At 46.4% G+C, this 15,000-nt stretch overlaps 1 protein-coding gene across 1 annotated transcript in view; it reads right to left on the bottom strand.

The window, feature by feature from the left end:
- Window positions 1-15,000, bottom strand: part of pkd1a (polycystic kidney disease 1a) — a 224,946-nt gene that overhangs the window by 47,284 nt on the left and 162,662 nt on the right. Inside the window, exons 35-39 of the mRNA XM_063202618.1 lie at window positions 12,701-12,911; window positions 11,751-11,877; window positions 6,998-7,114; window positions 6,654-6,703; window positions 5,189-5,370 (exon numbers count right to left, since the gene is read on the bottom strand). Of these exons, the coding sequence (XP_063058688.1) occupies window positions 5,189-5,370; window positions 6,654-6,703; window positions 6,998-7,114; window positions 11,751-11,877; window positions 12,701-12,911 (687 nt within the window). The remainder of the gene's footprint in view (window positions 1-5,188; window positions 5,371-6,653; window positions 6,704-6,997; window positions 7,115-11,750; window positions 11,878-12,700; window positions 12,912-15,000) is intronic.

Here is a 15,000-nt window from a genome sequence, read left to right as displayed (position 1 = left end):
ATAATCTCTCTCTCTCTCTCTCTCTCTCTCTGGACACACAACAAGGACACAGCACACACAACAAGGGCAGCGTGTGTGTATCTGTGTGTGTGTGTCTGTGTGTGTGTGTGTGTGTGCGCGTGCACATGATCAGTGTGTGTTTGTGTGTTAACAAGTATAATAGTATACAGTATATGTGTTTGAGTCTGTTGGAGTGACAAACAAAAGCCAATGATTCACCTTCAACAGCCACAGTTAAATATTAAGAATTTATTTTAGCATTGACTGTAATTGGGCTGAATCCACTGGGTTTAGGTTTCCAGTCTGGAAGCAGGTGGCGTTATAACTTTGAGAAGTTATCAGGCACTCTGGGGTAACAGTGAACAAGCCTGTACAAATCTTCCAATTTCCACTTTATCTGCTGTTTAATGAGGCTTGTTTATTCTCTGGGGCTGACAGTTTTAAAGCTTCATTTTTCGTCTGCCTTTTGGTCTCAGCTTGCATCTGCTAGGTGGATTGCTCAGCTTTTCACTTTCACAATTTGCCTTGCAGATGATTGGACATAATGCGGCTTGACTTGCTGTGGCACATTACTTCCCTGCACGGCCTGTCCCCCTCTGCATTTTTTATTAGGTGATGATATTTAATGCCCATTCAGCCATCCAGACATCCAGACCCATCCAGACCATCCAAATAGTTATTTTGTGTGTGTACATGGGCCTTAAGCATAACTAATCTAACTGCCCCACAGCCACATGATGCAAATTGTTTGGGTGAGATATTCTTGAAACCAACGTTAGTAGGCCTACATTGTAACATTGCAAAACACCACCTTTTAGGAGGTAATGGTTGTGCGTTAATATGTGTTCAGACCAGAAAGGTTCTTGTAAAACTGTAGTGATTTAATTCCAAGAACATTTCATCCTAATGAAGTGCCCAAACCAGCTACAACCACTTACTAACAATGCTCCAATGATCAATCAACCCAACACCTCTTATTGCCACAAATGTAATGCCCTAACCACCATATAATCATATATTTATCATCCTTTCACTGGCACAATTAACTTTACAGATGATTGGACACAATGCTTGACTTGCAGAAGCACATTAATTCCCTGGCTACACAGCCCGTCCCCCTCTGCATTCTTATAATGTGATCCATTTTAATGCTGATTCAGCCATCCAGACACCATTCAGAGATAGTTTTCCTGGGGAGAGACTTTTTGTCCGACAGGCGGACAAAGAAGCGTGCGTCTATGCACTGCTGCCTAGTGGACACAGGAGGGAATGACAATTGAAAGAATGCGTTTCCCATGGACGGACATACCCTCTTATAGAGATGCTAGGATGCATCTAAAAATGGGCCTGGCCACTCCCACTGACGTCCATTGTATCTAGAAGGTGATCCCCAGCAAGAATGAATGGGGTTCAACACGTACAGCTCACTCTGGGACCAAATACGACAGTTGTCACCAGCGTGGTGCCCGCGGGCGCCAGGTAGCCCTCCAGGAGCCTTTGAGGTGCCCACCAAGGATGTTAATAAACAGTGACCACTACCATATTTTAGTCACAGTTAATGCTTTTCTGTGTTTAAATATGAGATTATTTATTCATTATAACCTATAAACCTATAAATAAATTACCATTTAATAATAGTGTGATTTTAGAATGATGCTAAGACATCATTAGAAGATTTTGAGCAAAAGTAGCCCTTGGGCAGCCCTTGGTAGCCCTCGGGTAGCCCTCGGTAGCCCTCAGGCCCAGAAAGGTTGGGGACCCCTGAAATACGATCTAGAATATGTTAAATCCACTCTCTAAGTGTTGAATTAACACTGCATTTTATTGTGTGGTAGGAGCCCTCCTGGCTAGCTGAAGTACCGACTGCCTCCTCATCTTCCATTAGCCATGGAACAGCCATTATCATACAGTATTTAAGAGCTATTCTCAAAGATGCTCTCAAATTCCAATGTCCGAATCTTCCTTGAGTCAAGATGACCTTTTAACCCCACACATACTATAAGCAATGCCTAACGTTTTTGTCTATTAACCCAGGAAACAGGGCCTCAACTGAGGAGAGTAAGTACCGTGAGTACCTGCCACCCTGCCTACTCCATCTCATTTATTAATCATGCAACAACCATTGAGCAAATGAAATGAATTCCAAGGTTCTTACCTTCCTACGGCTATATCTTTTTCTGAAGATTTGCCAGAAAATTGAGAGTCTAACATATTAACCACCATATAAATCTGGCCCAATATGCTGTGTGAATGAACTGCATTATGGCACAGAACAACAGCCATCCTAAGGAGCAGAAGTACTGTGGGATATATCCACCGACCATATCCATCTTTTCCATTAATCATACAAAAAAACATTTAAGCATAAGAGAAGAATTCTAAGGTTTTTGTATTCCAATGTCTTCAAATTAAAGATTTTTTTTCTCAAGATGAACCTTTTAGTTCTTACAAATCGAACACACTAGCAGCCATATAACCATTTCCCATATCGCTTTGTAATGACTTCATTATCATTATCAACAGGGCAGTCATGGGTGAGCAGTTAGGGCGTCAGACTTGCATCCGAGAGGTTGCCGGTTCGACTCCCGACCCGCCAGGTTAGTGGGGGGAGTAATCAACCAGTGCTCTCCCCCATCCTCCTCCATGACTGAGGTACCCTGAGCATGGTACCGTCCCACCGCACTGCTCCCCATGGGGCGCCACTGAGGGCTGCCCCCTTGCACGGGTGAGGCATAAATGCAATTTCGTTGTGTGCAGTGTTCACTTGTGTGCTGTGGAGTGCTGTGTCACAATGACAATGGGAGTTGGAGTTTCCCAATGGGCTTTCACTTTCACTTTCATTATGTCAATGCACACCGGAGGAGCTGAAGTCCTCTGACTCTCATCCAAATGAAGTTAATACGTCGCTATGCACCTGACACTTATATCGTGATCACCATCACATAACCGCCATTAGTCTCCTAGTCATTCCAATCCAAAGCAGCTTTGATCATGACGAACATAACGCACTGTAACCATCACCCATATGCTGTGCACCAAGTTTATTATGTCTCGGGCAGTGGTGACCCGTCGAAAAACGCTTATAATACCTGACAAATAACACTAATAGTATGTTATTATTATAGCCCTGTGGTAATGATGAGGAAAAATATTTTGAATCGTTTTTTATATGTTAATAATAGGGGTGGGCATAGATTAATTTTTTTAATCTAGATTAATCTCACTGTAATTATGAAATTAATCTAGATTAATCTAGATTAATCTATATCAAAATGGCTCATTCAGAATAGGCACGCTAGCGAAATAATGACGAAAAAAAAACCTAGGGGGTTTCTTAAGATGGTGCATTAGACCAGAGCTCATCTCTTTTTTCCAAAATGCATCTCATCATCAAAAAAATGGTTGATATTTGGTGATGAAAAAAAAAATCACTGCAATATTTGAAAAGTGTTTCGAATATGTTAGGAAGCATTTACAGTTATAATATACTGACATTTCAAAATGAACAGTGCTATAAATTGTAGAGGCAAATACAGATAAATCTATCAAACATTTAGACTATTTAAACAAAATGACCTCAACAGTTCAGCATTTCTAATAGAGAGAGAGAGAGAGAGAGAGAGAGAGAGAGAGAGATAGAGAGAGAGAGGGAGAGAGAGAGAGAGAGAGAGAGAGAGAGAGAGAGAGAGAGAGAGAATCTGCCACTGACTGTTAAAAAGGGCAGCGGCTCCTTTAGAGAGGGAGGAGCTGCGCAGCAGGTACAGCAAAGTCAGAGCCAGGCTACTAGATTTCTAGAGCTAGTTCTAGACCCTAAAGCACTGGCCCACATCGATTTGGCCTAACCCTGACAGTGTTCTCTGCGTTAGAATGCCAGCAGAGTTACAACTCCAAATGAATTCAGTTTGAAATAAAAAAATCAAGCGCGACGACGGCGAGGTTGGCTATATCAAGCGCAACAACCGTGAGGTGTATTACCCTCTGACATGAGTCGCAAATGCACGTTCATAACACAAACATTCAGCGAGAGTAGATATTGACAGTTTCAGTTTGACAATCTTCAAAATGTATATCACACGGAATGTTTTGCAATTATGGCACAGGCAAGATTTCTGGAACAGGACTGTTGTTTGTGTTCCATGCAATGCGTGAGGAAATATAGGCTATGTTGGGCTGGTACACAATAATGTCTGCTTCACCTCAAACAATAACGTCTCTCTAGTCTACCACTTATGAAAAAGCACTAAAACAACACCTACCACGGCAGAGAGATTAATGTTTACAGCATGCAAACACTGTTCATATTTAGTAGGTCTGCTGCTGAGCAACAGGTGGAGAGGCGAAGCGACTGGAGGGCAGTCTGAAAGCGTCTGTCAATCGAACGCTATGGTGATGCGCATCCCCAAACCCCAAATCCATATTTTGAGAATAGATTAACGTGCGATATTTTCTTTGTCGCGCGATAAGAGTCTCACATTATCGCAGCACGTTAACGCCGATAACGGCCCACCACTAGTTAAAAACTATTTCAACATGTTTATAGCCAGCAGGGTTTCGTGATGGTGCCGCCCTGAGTAATGACCCGGTCAGCCCGCCCCTTGGCCCGCCCCTGGTCTCAGGACAATGGTTCAAGAAGACGCTTTTGCACACCTCTGTAGTTGGGCAGGTGGGTAGGATATTATCCCAGTGGGGTTGTCATTGAAGTGTAAAGAAATCACGCACACTGTCCATTCCACCAACAAACTTTAATGCAACGTTTTGGTCATCCGATCTTCTTCAGGTACCTGACCGAAACGTTGTATTATTAAGTTTGTTGGTGGAATGGACAGTGTGTGTGATTTCTTTACACTCAGGATGGTGGAGCTGAGGTACTGTGGGTATCCCCCAGCGGTCTCCTCCTAACCCCCCCTGGCCTCACCTGGTGGCCTCCTCCTCCCCGCCCCTGGTCTCACCTGGCGGCCTCCTCCTCCTCCCCGCCCCTGGTCTCACCTAGTGGTCTCCTCCTCCTCCCCGCCCCTGGTCTCACCTGGCGGCCTCCTCCTCCCCGCCCCTGGTCTCACCTGGCGGCCTCCTCCTCCCCGCCCCTGGTCTCACCTGAGGAGCTGAGGTACTGTGGGTATCTCCCGGCAGCCTCCTCCTCCCCGCCCCTGGTCTCACCTGGCGGCCTCCTCCTCCCCGCCCCTGGTCTCACCTGAGGAGCTGAAGTACTGTGGGTATCCCCCGGCGGCCTCCTCCTCGTCCGGGTTGAAGGCGATGTCCACTCCCAGGTGCCGGCTGCCCTGGCCACGCTTCAGCCGGGGAGGAAGACCCGCGCAGCCCATCGCAGACGACTCCTCGCTCATCACGTCCGGGCAGTCGCTCCAGCGCTGCAGGCTAGACAGGTGAGGAGGACAACAGAAGAAGTAGAGGCGTTGGTAAAAGTATAGTAGTATAGTATAGGAGTATAGTAGTACAGTAGTATAGGAGTATAGTAAAACAGTATTATTCATACAGAGGTTTTATTCATACAGAGGTTCAATCGCATCAACAATCCACACTATGATCCAAAAAGAAGCAGCTGTCACCATTCAAAGTGTTACAGAGATGTTACTGCATTGTAAACACTAGGCAGTAGATGAGAAACATCATGTACAATAGAATATTTTTATGAGGCATAATTAAGCGTAGGCCTAGGTAACAAATACTGCCAGAATATTAAATGTTACAATTACCCTATAGTATTGTAGCATTCAGCCCATTATAAATTAAAAAAACTCTATTAACTTACTGTAAAATAACAAATGCCTTATGATGATGTGTTCTCAAAAGTTCAATAGGCCAACTCATGAACACACATTGAAATAGTGCAAAGCTGTATACAGGTTCATGTCGCGTCAACAATCTGCTGAACTGAATCGCTCAGAAAAACTGTGCCTGATCTAATTCGGCAAGTACTATGTAGGGGACTCGCGGAGCTTCCCGAACAGAGAGAGAGAGAGAGAGAGAGAGAGAGAGAGAGAGAGAGAGAGAGAGAGAGAGAGGAGATGGGGGTGCTGAAATAGTCAGTGATGGCATTTGCATATGCTTTCAAGACAGGTGTGTGCCTTCAGGGCACGTGCACAACACACACACACACACATGCCAAGCATGCACAAATTCACTCTAAACACACACACACACACACACACACACACACACACACACACACACACACACACACACACACACACCAAGCATGCACAAATTCACTCTCCACACATACGCATCAGCCACATACAGAGACGGGGCATGCATAATGAATGACTGCCTATCAACCACACAATTCCCCCACTTCAAAGGGCTTCAAGGTGTTAACACTCGGTATCTTCCAAAAGCACTGAAACTTCCCCACTTGGAACTTATGGATATCCCATTCGGAAGGCTAAAACGCACCTGTCACAAGGGAGTTTTATTTTTATCCACGTTGTGTTAACAAATAAACGGATAAAAAACTACCCACATTTAAAAATATCTGCACATATGTCATCAGCACCTTACCACTGCGGTCTCCATGACAACAATCTTCTAACTTGTGCTGCCACATGACAGGACGTCCTTGTAGAAGAGAGTTTGATCTCAATGGGTCTACTTTCCTGTTAAAATAAAGATTTAAAACAACAAATTGAGAGAACACTCACCTCTGGGTGGAGGGTGTGGGCAAGTCGATGTTGGTCTCCTCTGAGCAAGTCTACAAGGAAGGAAGGAAGGAAGGAATGACCAGAGTTGTGAAAAGTGTGGAGCAATGTAGTAGCAATGTAGTCATGTTAAAGCGAAACTCAAAAGCAGCTTCATATTCAAAACCGTAATACGTACCGGTCATACACAGGATAAGCAACCTAACACCAAGGCTAAAATCGGTTTCATTGTTGTCACAATTACTGCACCTTGCCCTCGTAAGGCAGAGAAGAGCTAAAGACATGGTTTGATGTGGTACCAGAGACGGTCTATTGGGACTCCGAAAATCTTTGATGTGCTACCGTACCTCCTCCGACATGCCGTTGAAGATGAGGAAGGAGCTTCCTGTCATGGAGTTATCCAGGAAGTCGTCGATCTCCAGAGATTCCTGGTCCACCTGTGGAGGCAGCTGCTCCACCAGGACCTGAGAGAGGACAGGAGACCAAGATGAAAGTAGCCTGATTATCATCGACTTTCAAATCTCTTCCAGACGTTTCCAAAATGGCGTGGTTGACCCGTCTCCCCATGTTTGCGACGGTTTGACTGGTGTTCGACAAAGTGGGAGGAGATCAGAAACGGTATTAACATTGCTCTTGGCCTGACTAGAAGCAATGCAGAAGGTGTTGCATCACTAGGAGGGCATGGCCTGGCTGAAGATGAAAGTGAAAGGAAAGTGAAAGCTCTCCTGGAAAACTCCCATTGTCGTTTACAGTACATGACATTTTCAATACCGAATCAATAATTCAGAATTAAATAGTTCCCATTGAGTTTACTGTGATCTTTCATTTAATTCTGAATTGTGCAGTGTTTATATGATGTTTTTAAAGCGGAATTAAGCTTTATTCAGAATTAAAGTCAGTTAATTCTGAATTTAAATGTCTCATGTAAACGTAGATACAATTTTATAGCCCTCCCCAGCTAACAGTGCTCACTGCACTTTCTGCCTCACCAGTGCAAGGGCGCATGTTACTTGCCCTGCTTCAGATGCTTTGAATTGAATGTGTCTTTCGAATGAAATTATTTCACCTGCCCCCACACACTGGCAGAGCACTTCATTCATCAAACATAACTGTAGGCCTAATACCATGTGGATCCACCAATAGATTTGGAGCGGTTTCGACAAAATGAACTTCTCTCATAGTCAACAGGCAGCACACTGGTGTTCAAGGTTGTATCAAAAGCATGGGATTCGATTGTTGGCAGAGCATAAATATATATATAGACACACACACATACACTATTTTTTACATGTCTGAAAATAGGGCCGAGGGTGCTGGGCCCAGCGGTGAGTCAGTTCTGCGCCGCTAATTACGAGGGGGGCCCTTTAAGCCAAGAGAGCCTGGGCCCTATTTCTCCCTAGTCCAGCCCTGAGCACAGCTGAGCACATCCAGTCTACCAGAGTCAGTCTGTAGAGGGCTTAACCTGCCATCGAGGAGCCACAATGCAGTAGCACACGATTCATAATCACCTGCTTTGACCTGTGTAGCTCTAGTCAATACAAGCGCAATGCAAGAACAACAACAGAGCACACTAAGAGGAGGCGTGTGATGTCGCTCATTAGATTGATAATCAGGTTCAGAGGCTGTTTCAATTCATTCACTGTCTGAAAGGTGTGTGTGTGTGTGTGTGTGTGTGTGTGTGTGTGTGTGTGTGTGTGTGTGTGTGTGTGTGTGTGTGTGTGTGTGTGTGTGTGTGTGTGTGTGTGTGTGTGTTTTGAGAGAGAGAGAGAGAGAGAGAGAGAGAGAGAGAGAGAGAGAGAGAGATTATGAGCAGTTATCTGCGTGCATGTGTAGAACTACGCATCTGTGTGTGTGTGTGTGTGTGTGTGTGTGTGTGTGTGTGTGTGTGTGTGTGTGTGTGTGTGTGTGTGTGTGTGTGTGTGTGTGTGTGTGTGTGTGTGTGTGTGTGTATGATTCATAATGACCTGGTTTGACCTATGTACTTCAATACAATTGCAATGCAAGAACAAAAACAGAGCACACACAGAGGAGGCACTGAAATAAATTTTAATCAGAGCGTGTGTGTTCCTCAGTTGATTTGGCTAATTAGCTCTGCTGGAGCTAATCAAGTTCAGATGCAGTTTCAATTCATTCTCTTCTCTGTCTGAAAAGGGTGTGTGTGTGTGTGTGTGTGTGTGTGTGTGTGTGTGTGTGTGTGTGTGTGTGTGTGTGTGTGTGTGTGTGTGTGTGTGTGTGTGTGTGTGTGTGTGTGTGTGTGTGTGGTGTGTGAGAGTGTGTGTGTGAGAGAGAGTGAGTTGTAGGTGTGTGTTGTGTGTGTGTGTGTGTGTGTGTGTGTGTGTGTGTGTGTGTGTGTGTGTGTGTGTGTGTGTGTGTGTGTGTGTGTGTGTGTGTGTGTGTGTGTGTGTGTGAGTGAGTTTAGAGTGAATTTGTGTATGTGTGTGTGTGTGTGTGTGTGTGTGTGTGTGTGTAGAGTAGAGTAGAGTAGAGTAGAGTACTTTTATTGATCCCGAAGGAAATTAAGGTGTCTGTCAGCTTACATAAATACACAAATCCAAACGTACACAAAGAACTTATACACATAAATGCACATTACAGTAAAAGTATATCGCCTCACACACTCTCTCTCCCTCCCTCCCTCCCTCCTTCCCTCTCCCCCTCTCTCACACACACACACACATATCCTCTCTCTCTCTCTCTCTAACCCCCCACCCCCACACACACACACACACACACACATAGTCACACACACACACACACACACTCACACACACACACACACACACACACACACACACACACACACACACACACACACACACACACACACACACACACACACACACACAAGGTTCTTGTAGGGCATCATGTTGCATACATATACACAAAAAGTCAAGATAAAAGTGTTCAGTACACATAAAAGAGCCAAAATAGTTCTAATGATTGTGCATTGTAGAAGTCCCTCAGTTAAAAAATAAAAGTAATAAAAAATAAAAATACGGCAGTTCACAGTAGCTTTTCCGTGGTTGAGATAGTCCAGTAAGAATAAATTGCAGAATTAAATAGTTCACAGATGCTATCCCAGGAGATAGGTGAGGTAGCTGAGGTGGGGTGTAGTGATTTTATTGTCCTGTGTTGAGCAGTCCCTTAAAGTGTCCAAGGTAGTGCAGGCGCTTGCTCAATGGGGGTGGGGGTGGGGTGGGGGGGGTGGGTGTTGGGTGAAGTGTAGCTGTTCAGTAGAGATAAAAAAATCGGAGGGGTGGGGGGTGGTTTAGGCTGTCCAGTCACCAATGACAATCTCTTTCATTGTGTCTTTCTGTGTGGTGTTGAAGAGCTGGATGGCCCTAGGAACAAATGACTTCCGTAGTCTGTCTGTACGGCAGGGTAAGGCCCGGAGTCTGTAGCTGAAAACACGCTCCTCTGGTTGGCCAGAAGAGCGGGTGCAGGGGGTGTCTGTCATTTTCCAGTATGGAGTCCAGTCTGCTCAGTGTCCTGTTTTCGGCTGTTGTAGTGAGGTCCTCCAATTCCATGCCCACCACAGACCTAGCTTTCCTCACCAGCCTGTCAAGGCGCCCCGCGTCCCTCTTCCTAATACTACCTCCCCAAACAGGCGATAGCATAGGTAAGGACACTTGCCATGACAGACTGGTAAAACATCAGCAGGAACCTGTTGCAGACGTTGAAGGATTCTGAGCTTCCTTAGGAAAGTAAAGCCTGCTCTGTCCTTTCTTGTACAGAGCATCTGAATTAGCAGCCCAGTCCAGTTTGTTGTCCAGGTGTACACCTAGGTACTTGTAGGTGTCAACTGTCTCCACTGTCTCTCCCTCAATAGAGACAGGCACCAGTGGCGGGGAGGTCCTTCTGAAGTCGACCACCATCTCCTTTGTTTTGGTGGCATTCAGCTGTAGCTGATTATCCTGGCACCATCTGACGAAGTTCTCACCAGTTCCCTGTACTCTCCTTCTGTCCATCCTTGATGCACGCCACAATAGCAGTGTCATCAGAGAACTTCTGCATGTGACAGGTCTCTGTGTTGTAGCTGAAGTCGGAGGTGTACAGGGTGAACACAAAACAGGGGAGAGCACCGTCCCTTGTGGCGCGCCCGTGTTACTGAATACAGTCTGGGATGTATGGTCGCCGAGCCTGACGAACTGGGGCCTCCCAGTGAGGTAGTCAGTTATCCATGTCACCAGTCCTGTTTCCACTCCCATTCGCAGCAGTTTGTCCTTCAGCATGAGTGGCTGGATGGTGTTAAAGGCACTTGAGAAATCAAAGAACATGATTCTCACAGCCATGTCTCTCTTGTCCAGGTGAGAATGCACCCTGTGTAGCAATAATACAGGATAGCATCCTCAACTCCCACACTCTCCTGATAGGCAAACTGCAGGGGATCAAGAGCATGTTGGACCTGGGGCTTCAGTAAGTTGGTCAACAGCAGAACGTTCGAAAGTCTTCATTATGTGTGAGGTGAGGGCAACTGGTCTGAAATCGTTCAGCTCTTTGGGATGTGGCTTTTTGGGAACTGGGATGAGACAGGATGTCTTCCACTGTGTAGGGACTTTTCCCTCCTCTAGGCTTCTGTTGAAAATGAACTGTAGTGGCCGGCCTAGCTCCTCAGCACAGGTTTTCAGTAATTTGGCACAGACACCATCAGGGCCAGATGCCTTAACTTTGAGCCTCTTAAGTGTGATTGTGACCTGTTCAGCTGTGACATTGGGGGGTTGCTGGTTTTGCAGGGGTGGGGGTGTGTGTATTGAGTGTGTTCCGTCTTCTCCAGGTGATACTGTGCTGGTGGGGGCTGGTTCAGAGGTGAGATTTGGGGGAGGGTAGAATGGTGAGAGTTCTTCCGGCTGATGGTTCATCAAGGGGGGGGGCGAGTTCACAGGGGGTGGGGTCGTTGCTGTTGACTGTGTGTGTGTGTCTGTGTGTGTGTCTGTGCGTGTCTGTCTGAAAAGGGTGTGTGTGTGTGTGTGTGTGTGTGTGTGTGTGTGTGTGTGTGTGTGTGTGTGTGTGTGTGTGTGTGTGTGTGTGTGTGTGTGTGTGTGTGTGCATGTCTGTCTGTGTATGTGTCTGTGTGTGTGCCCGCATGTGTGATCATCTTACCTTGCTGCGGCTCAGTCTGAAGAGGCAGAAGACCAGCAGGTATAGAGGGTAGACCACCAGGCAGCAGACCAGCCCCACGCCCAGCGTCTCCCCATTCAGAGACACCAGGTTAGCCATCGCCACAGGCCTGCAACAAAAACAAACACAAACATTGTTTTTTAACAATATACAATGGATCATGATTGATGTGATTGACAACGATGTGTTATTAGATAGTGATTCCTCTTTCTTTTCAACACCATTAAGGCATTTTAAAAAAAATCCATTGGTTTCTGTAGTTGTAGAGTGTATTAGTAGTATTAGTAGTAGTAGTAGTAGTAGTAGTAGTAGTAGAAGCAGCAGTAGTAGTAGAGTCTGCAGTCTACCTGTGTTGTCGGCTGGCTACAGTGGTGTACCAGACAGCGTTGGCCATATAGGCTACAGTAGTAGTAGTAGTAGTAGTAGTAGTAGTAGTAGTAGTAGTAGAAGTTGACTGCAGTCTACCTGTGTTGTTGGCTGGCTACGGTGGTGTACCACACAGAATTGGCCATATAGGCTACAATAGTGGTAGTGGAGTGTCCTAGTAGTAGTAGTAGTAGTAGTAGTAGTAGTTGACTCTACAGCCTACCTGAGTTGTCGGCTGGCTACGGTGGTGTAACATACGTGATAACGTAGACCTCGTCGTCGTCGTAGTAGTAGTAGTAGTAGTTGAGTCTACAGCCTACCTGAGTTGTCGACTGGCTACAGTGGTGTAACATACGTGATAACGTAGACCTCGTCGTCGTCGTCGTCGTCGTCGTAGTAGTAGTAGTTGAGTCTACAGCCTACCTGTGTTGTCGGCTGGCTACGGTGGTGTGCCATACGGCATTGCCCATATAGGTTATAATAGTGGTAGTAGAGTGTATAACCTAGTAGTAGTAGTAGTAGCAGTAGTAGTAACAGTAGTAGTAGTAGTTGACTCTACAGCCTACCTGTGTTGTCGGCTGGCTACGGTGGTGTACCAGACGGCGTTGGCCAGCAGCGTGAGGCTGAGCAGCAGCATGGCGCTGGTGGCCCTCTGCAGGCCGGTGAAGGGACTGCGGTGCGGCCGCTCCCACAGGGACACCCAGACGTGGCTCTCGCACACCGCCCTCTGCAGCTCCCACCACAGCAGACGAGGCCAGCGACGCAGGTCACCCTCCTCTGTGGAGCGAAGAGAGAGACAAGATGGAGACAACATGGTAAGCGGACTGCTTTTTAAAAAAAAAACTTTGTGGGGGCTTTTTCAGGGGTGTCAACTGACCTAATGCTAAACAGGGGCACAGTAGGGCACTGAGAGACAATATGGGCGCGAGCAACATTTTGCAGTTATTCGTTTTTGAAAGCTTCTAAATTAATTATATTACTGCAAGTAGTGTATGTGCGCTAATATTGTGTGTGCATTCTGTAGATTACTCCGTATGCTAAACTTCAACTAAAGAGAGTGGGACAGAGAGTGGGACAGGGAGAGACGGGGGGAGGATCAGGAAATGACCTCGGGGTGTGTGTGTGTGTGTGTGTGTGTGCATGCGTGCGTGCAAGTCTGTGTGTGTGTGTGTGTGTGTGTGTGTGTGTGTGTGTGTGTGTGTGTGTGTGTGTGTGTGTGTGTGTGTGTGTGTGTGTGTGTGTGTGTGTGTGTGTGTGTTCAGGGGGAAAACAGGTCAGTTGTCCTGGTCCCAGGGAGAGAGGGGCCACAGAATTGGGTCCTCATTGCATTGTATGTATTGGGTGAGGGGCCCTTTTAGATTACTTTGTCCTGGGCCCAGTCAAAGCTGTCAGCGGCCCTGTGTGTGTGTGTTCGTGTGTGTGTGTGTGTGTGTGGGGGGGGGGGTGGGTGTGTGCGTGCGTGTGTGTTGAATTTAATAAAGCAGGTGCATCCAGAGAGTTCGTAATCGAACCCGGGTCGCCGGCGTAACAGTGCAGTGCCCTACTGTCTGAGCCACGGCCGGGACCTGCTTTTGGTACTTATGATTATAAAGCACATTTCATGCCCCTGCTGTGGCCTAACGGTAGGGCACTGGGTTACTACGCGGGCGACCTGGGTTCGATTCTGGCCCTGGTCATTTGCCAATCCTTCCCCGTCTCTCTCTCCCCAACTTATTTGTCCTTTTCTATCCTCCACTGTCCTGACAAAAATAAAGGTAAAAAAGTCCTAAAAAAATATTTAAAAAAAAAGAAAGCACATTTCATGGCCTTGTAGTTGTACTTACAAAGTAGATGACAGACAAACATGTACCCAATACAAAATCCCCTACAACAATGAAAAGTGAAGTGGCAAAGTTTCATTTGCAGAGTCCTTCTCTTCTGCGGTGAGACACACAATGGAGGCCAACTGATAAACAAACTGCCTCTTTTATTGTCCAGGAAGTTTTCTACCCAGTAGTTCAACTTTCATTTTTTAAATATATTTTTTAGGGCTTTTTTGCCTCCATTCCTGACAAGACAGTGGAGGAGAGACAGGAGATGAGCAGGGAGAGAGAGACAGGGAAGGATCTGCAAATGACTCGGGCCGGAACTAAACCCGGGCCGCCAGCGTAGCAACCCAGTGCCGCACAGTTATGCCGTGTCCAGACCAAGAGCGAACTACGCTGCCTGGTAGCGTGGGTGTAGAAGAAGAAGTTTCGCCTTGAATTTGCTGTATTCGCTCCAGACGTAGCATTGTTTGATTCAGCTAATCACATAACGGCTCTGGATTGACAGCCTGGGACATTCGGAGATATCAACGTTCCGATTGGTTTTCGCCAAACAGCGTCAGAGCGAATTCGCCTAAGATTAGCTTGAGTTTAATCGTCAAAATTCGCTCTGGTCGCTCAAGAAGCTTCGTTCCTGGCGAATTCGCTTTGGTAGCACTGGTCGCATGCCCTCCATAGAGAAATAATGACTTCCGTATCTTTGTTCACTCCGTTCGCTCCTGGTATGTACACAGCATTACCGCAGAAATACACCAGCGGCGATCTGAGCGAGGCGAGCGACGGAAGTAATTGACTTTGTATTGAGTCGCGCGACAAAAGCGATTCTGGAGACTAGAGCGATTTGCGCGATGAGCGCGACAGTTTGAAGTTGAAATCTTTTCAACTTTCTATGACGCGGTTCGGCGACAAGCCGCGACAGCCAATGACTGTATAGAGGTCGGTGACCACAGCCAATGGGAATGCTTGAATGCTTTGCCTTCTGCCTGTACGGACATACTCTAGTCTCCTCAATCGCTCGTATCGCTTGCTGCTGCACTCTGTCGCTTGAATCGCATCGCGCC

This window comes from Engraulis encrasicolus, chromosome 1 (genome assembly GCF_034702125.1).
Source record: "Engraulis encrasicolus isolate BLACKSEA-1 chromosome 1, IST_EnEncr_1.0, whole genome shotgun sequence".
NCBI lineage: Eukaryota > Metazoa > Chordata > Actinopteri > Clupeiformes > Engraulidae > Engraulis > Engraulis encrasicolus.
Note: the sequence above shows the minus strand (reverse complement) of the source record. Positions and strands in the feature narration are given on the sequence as shown.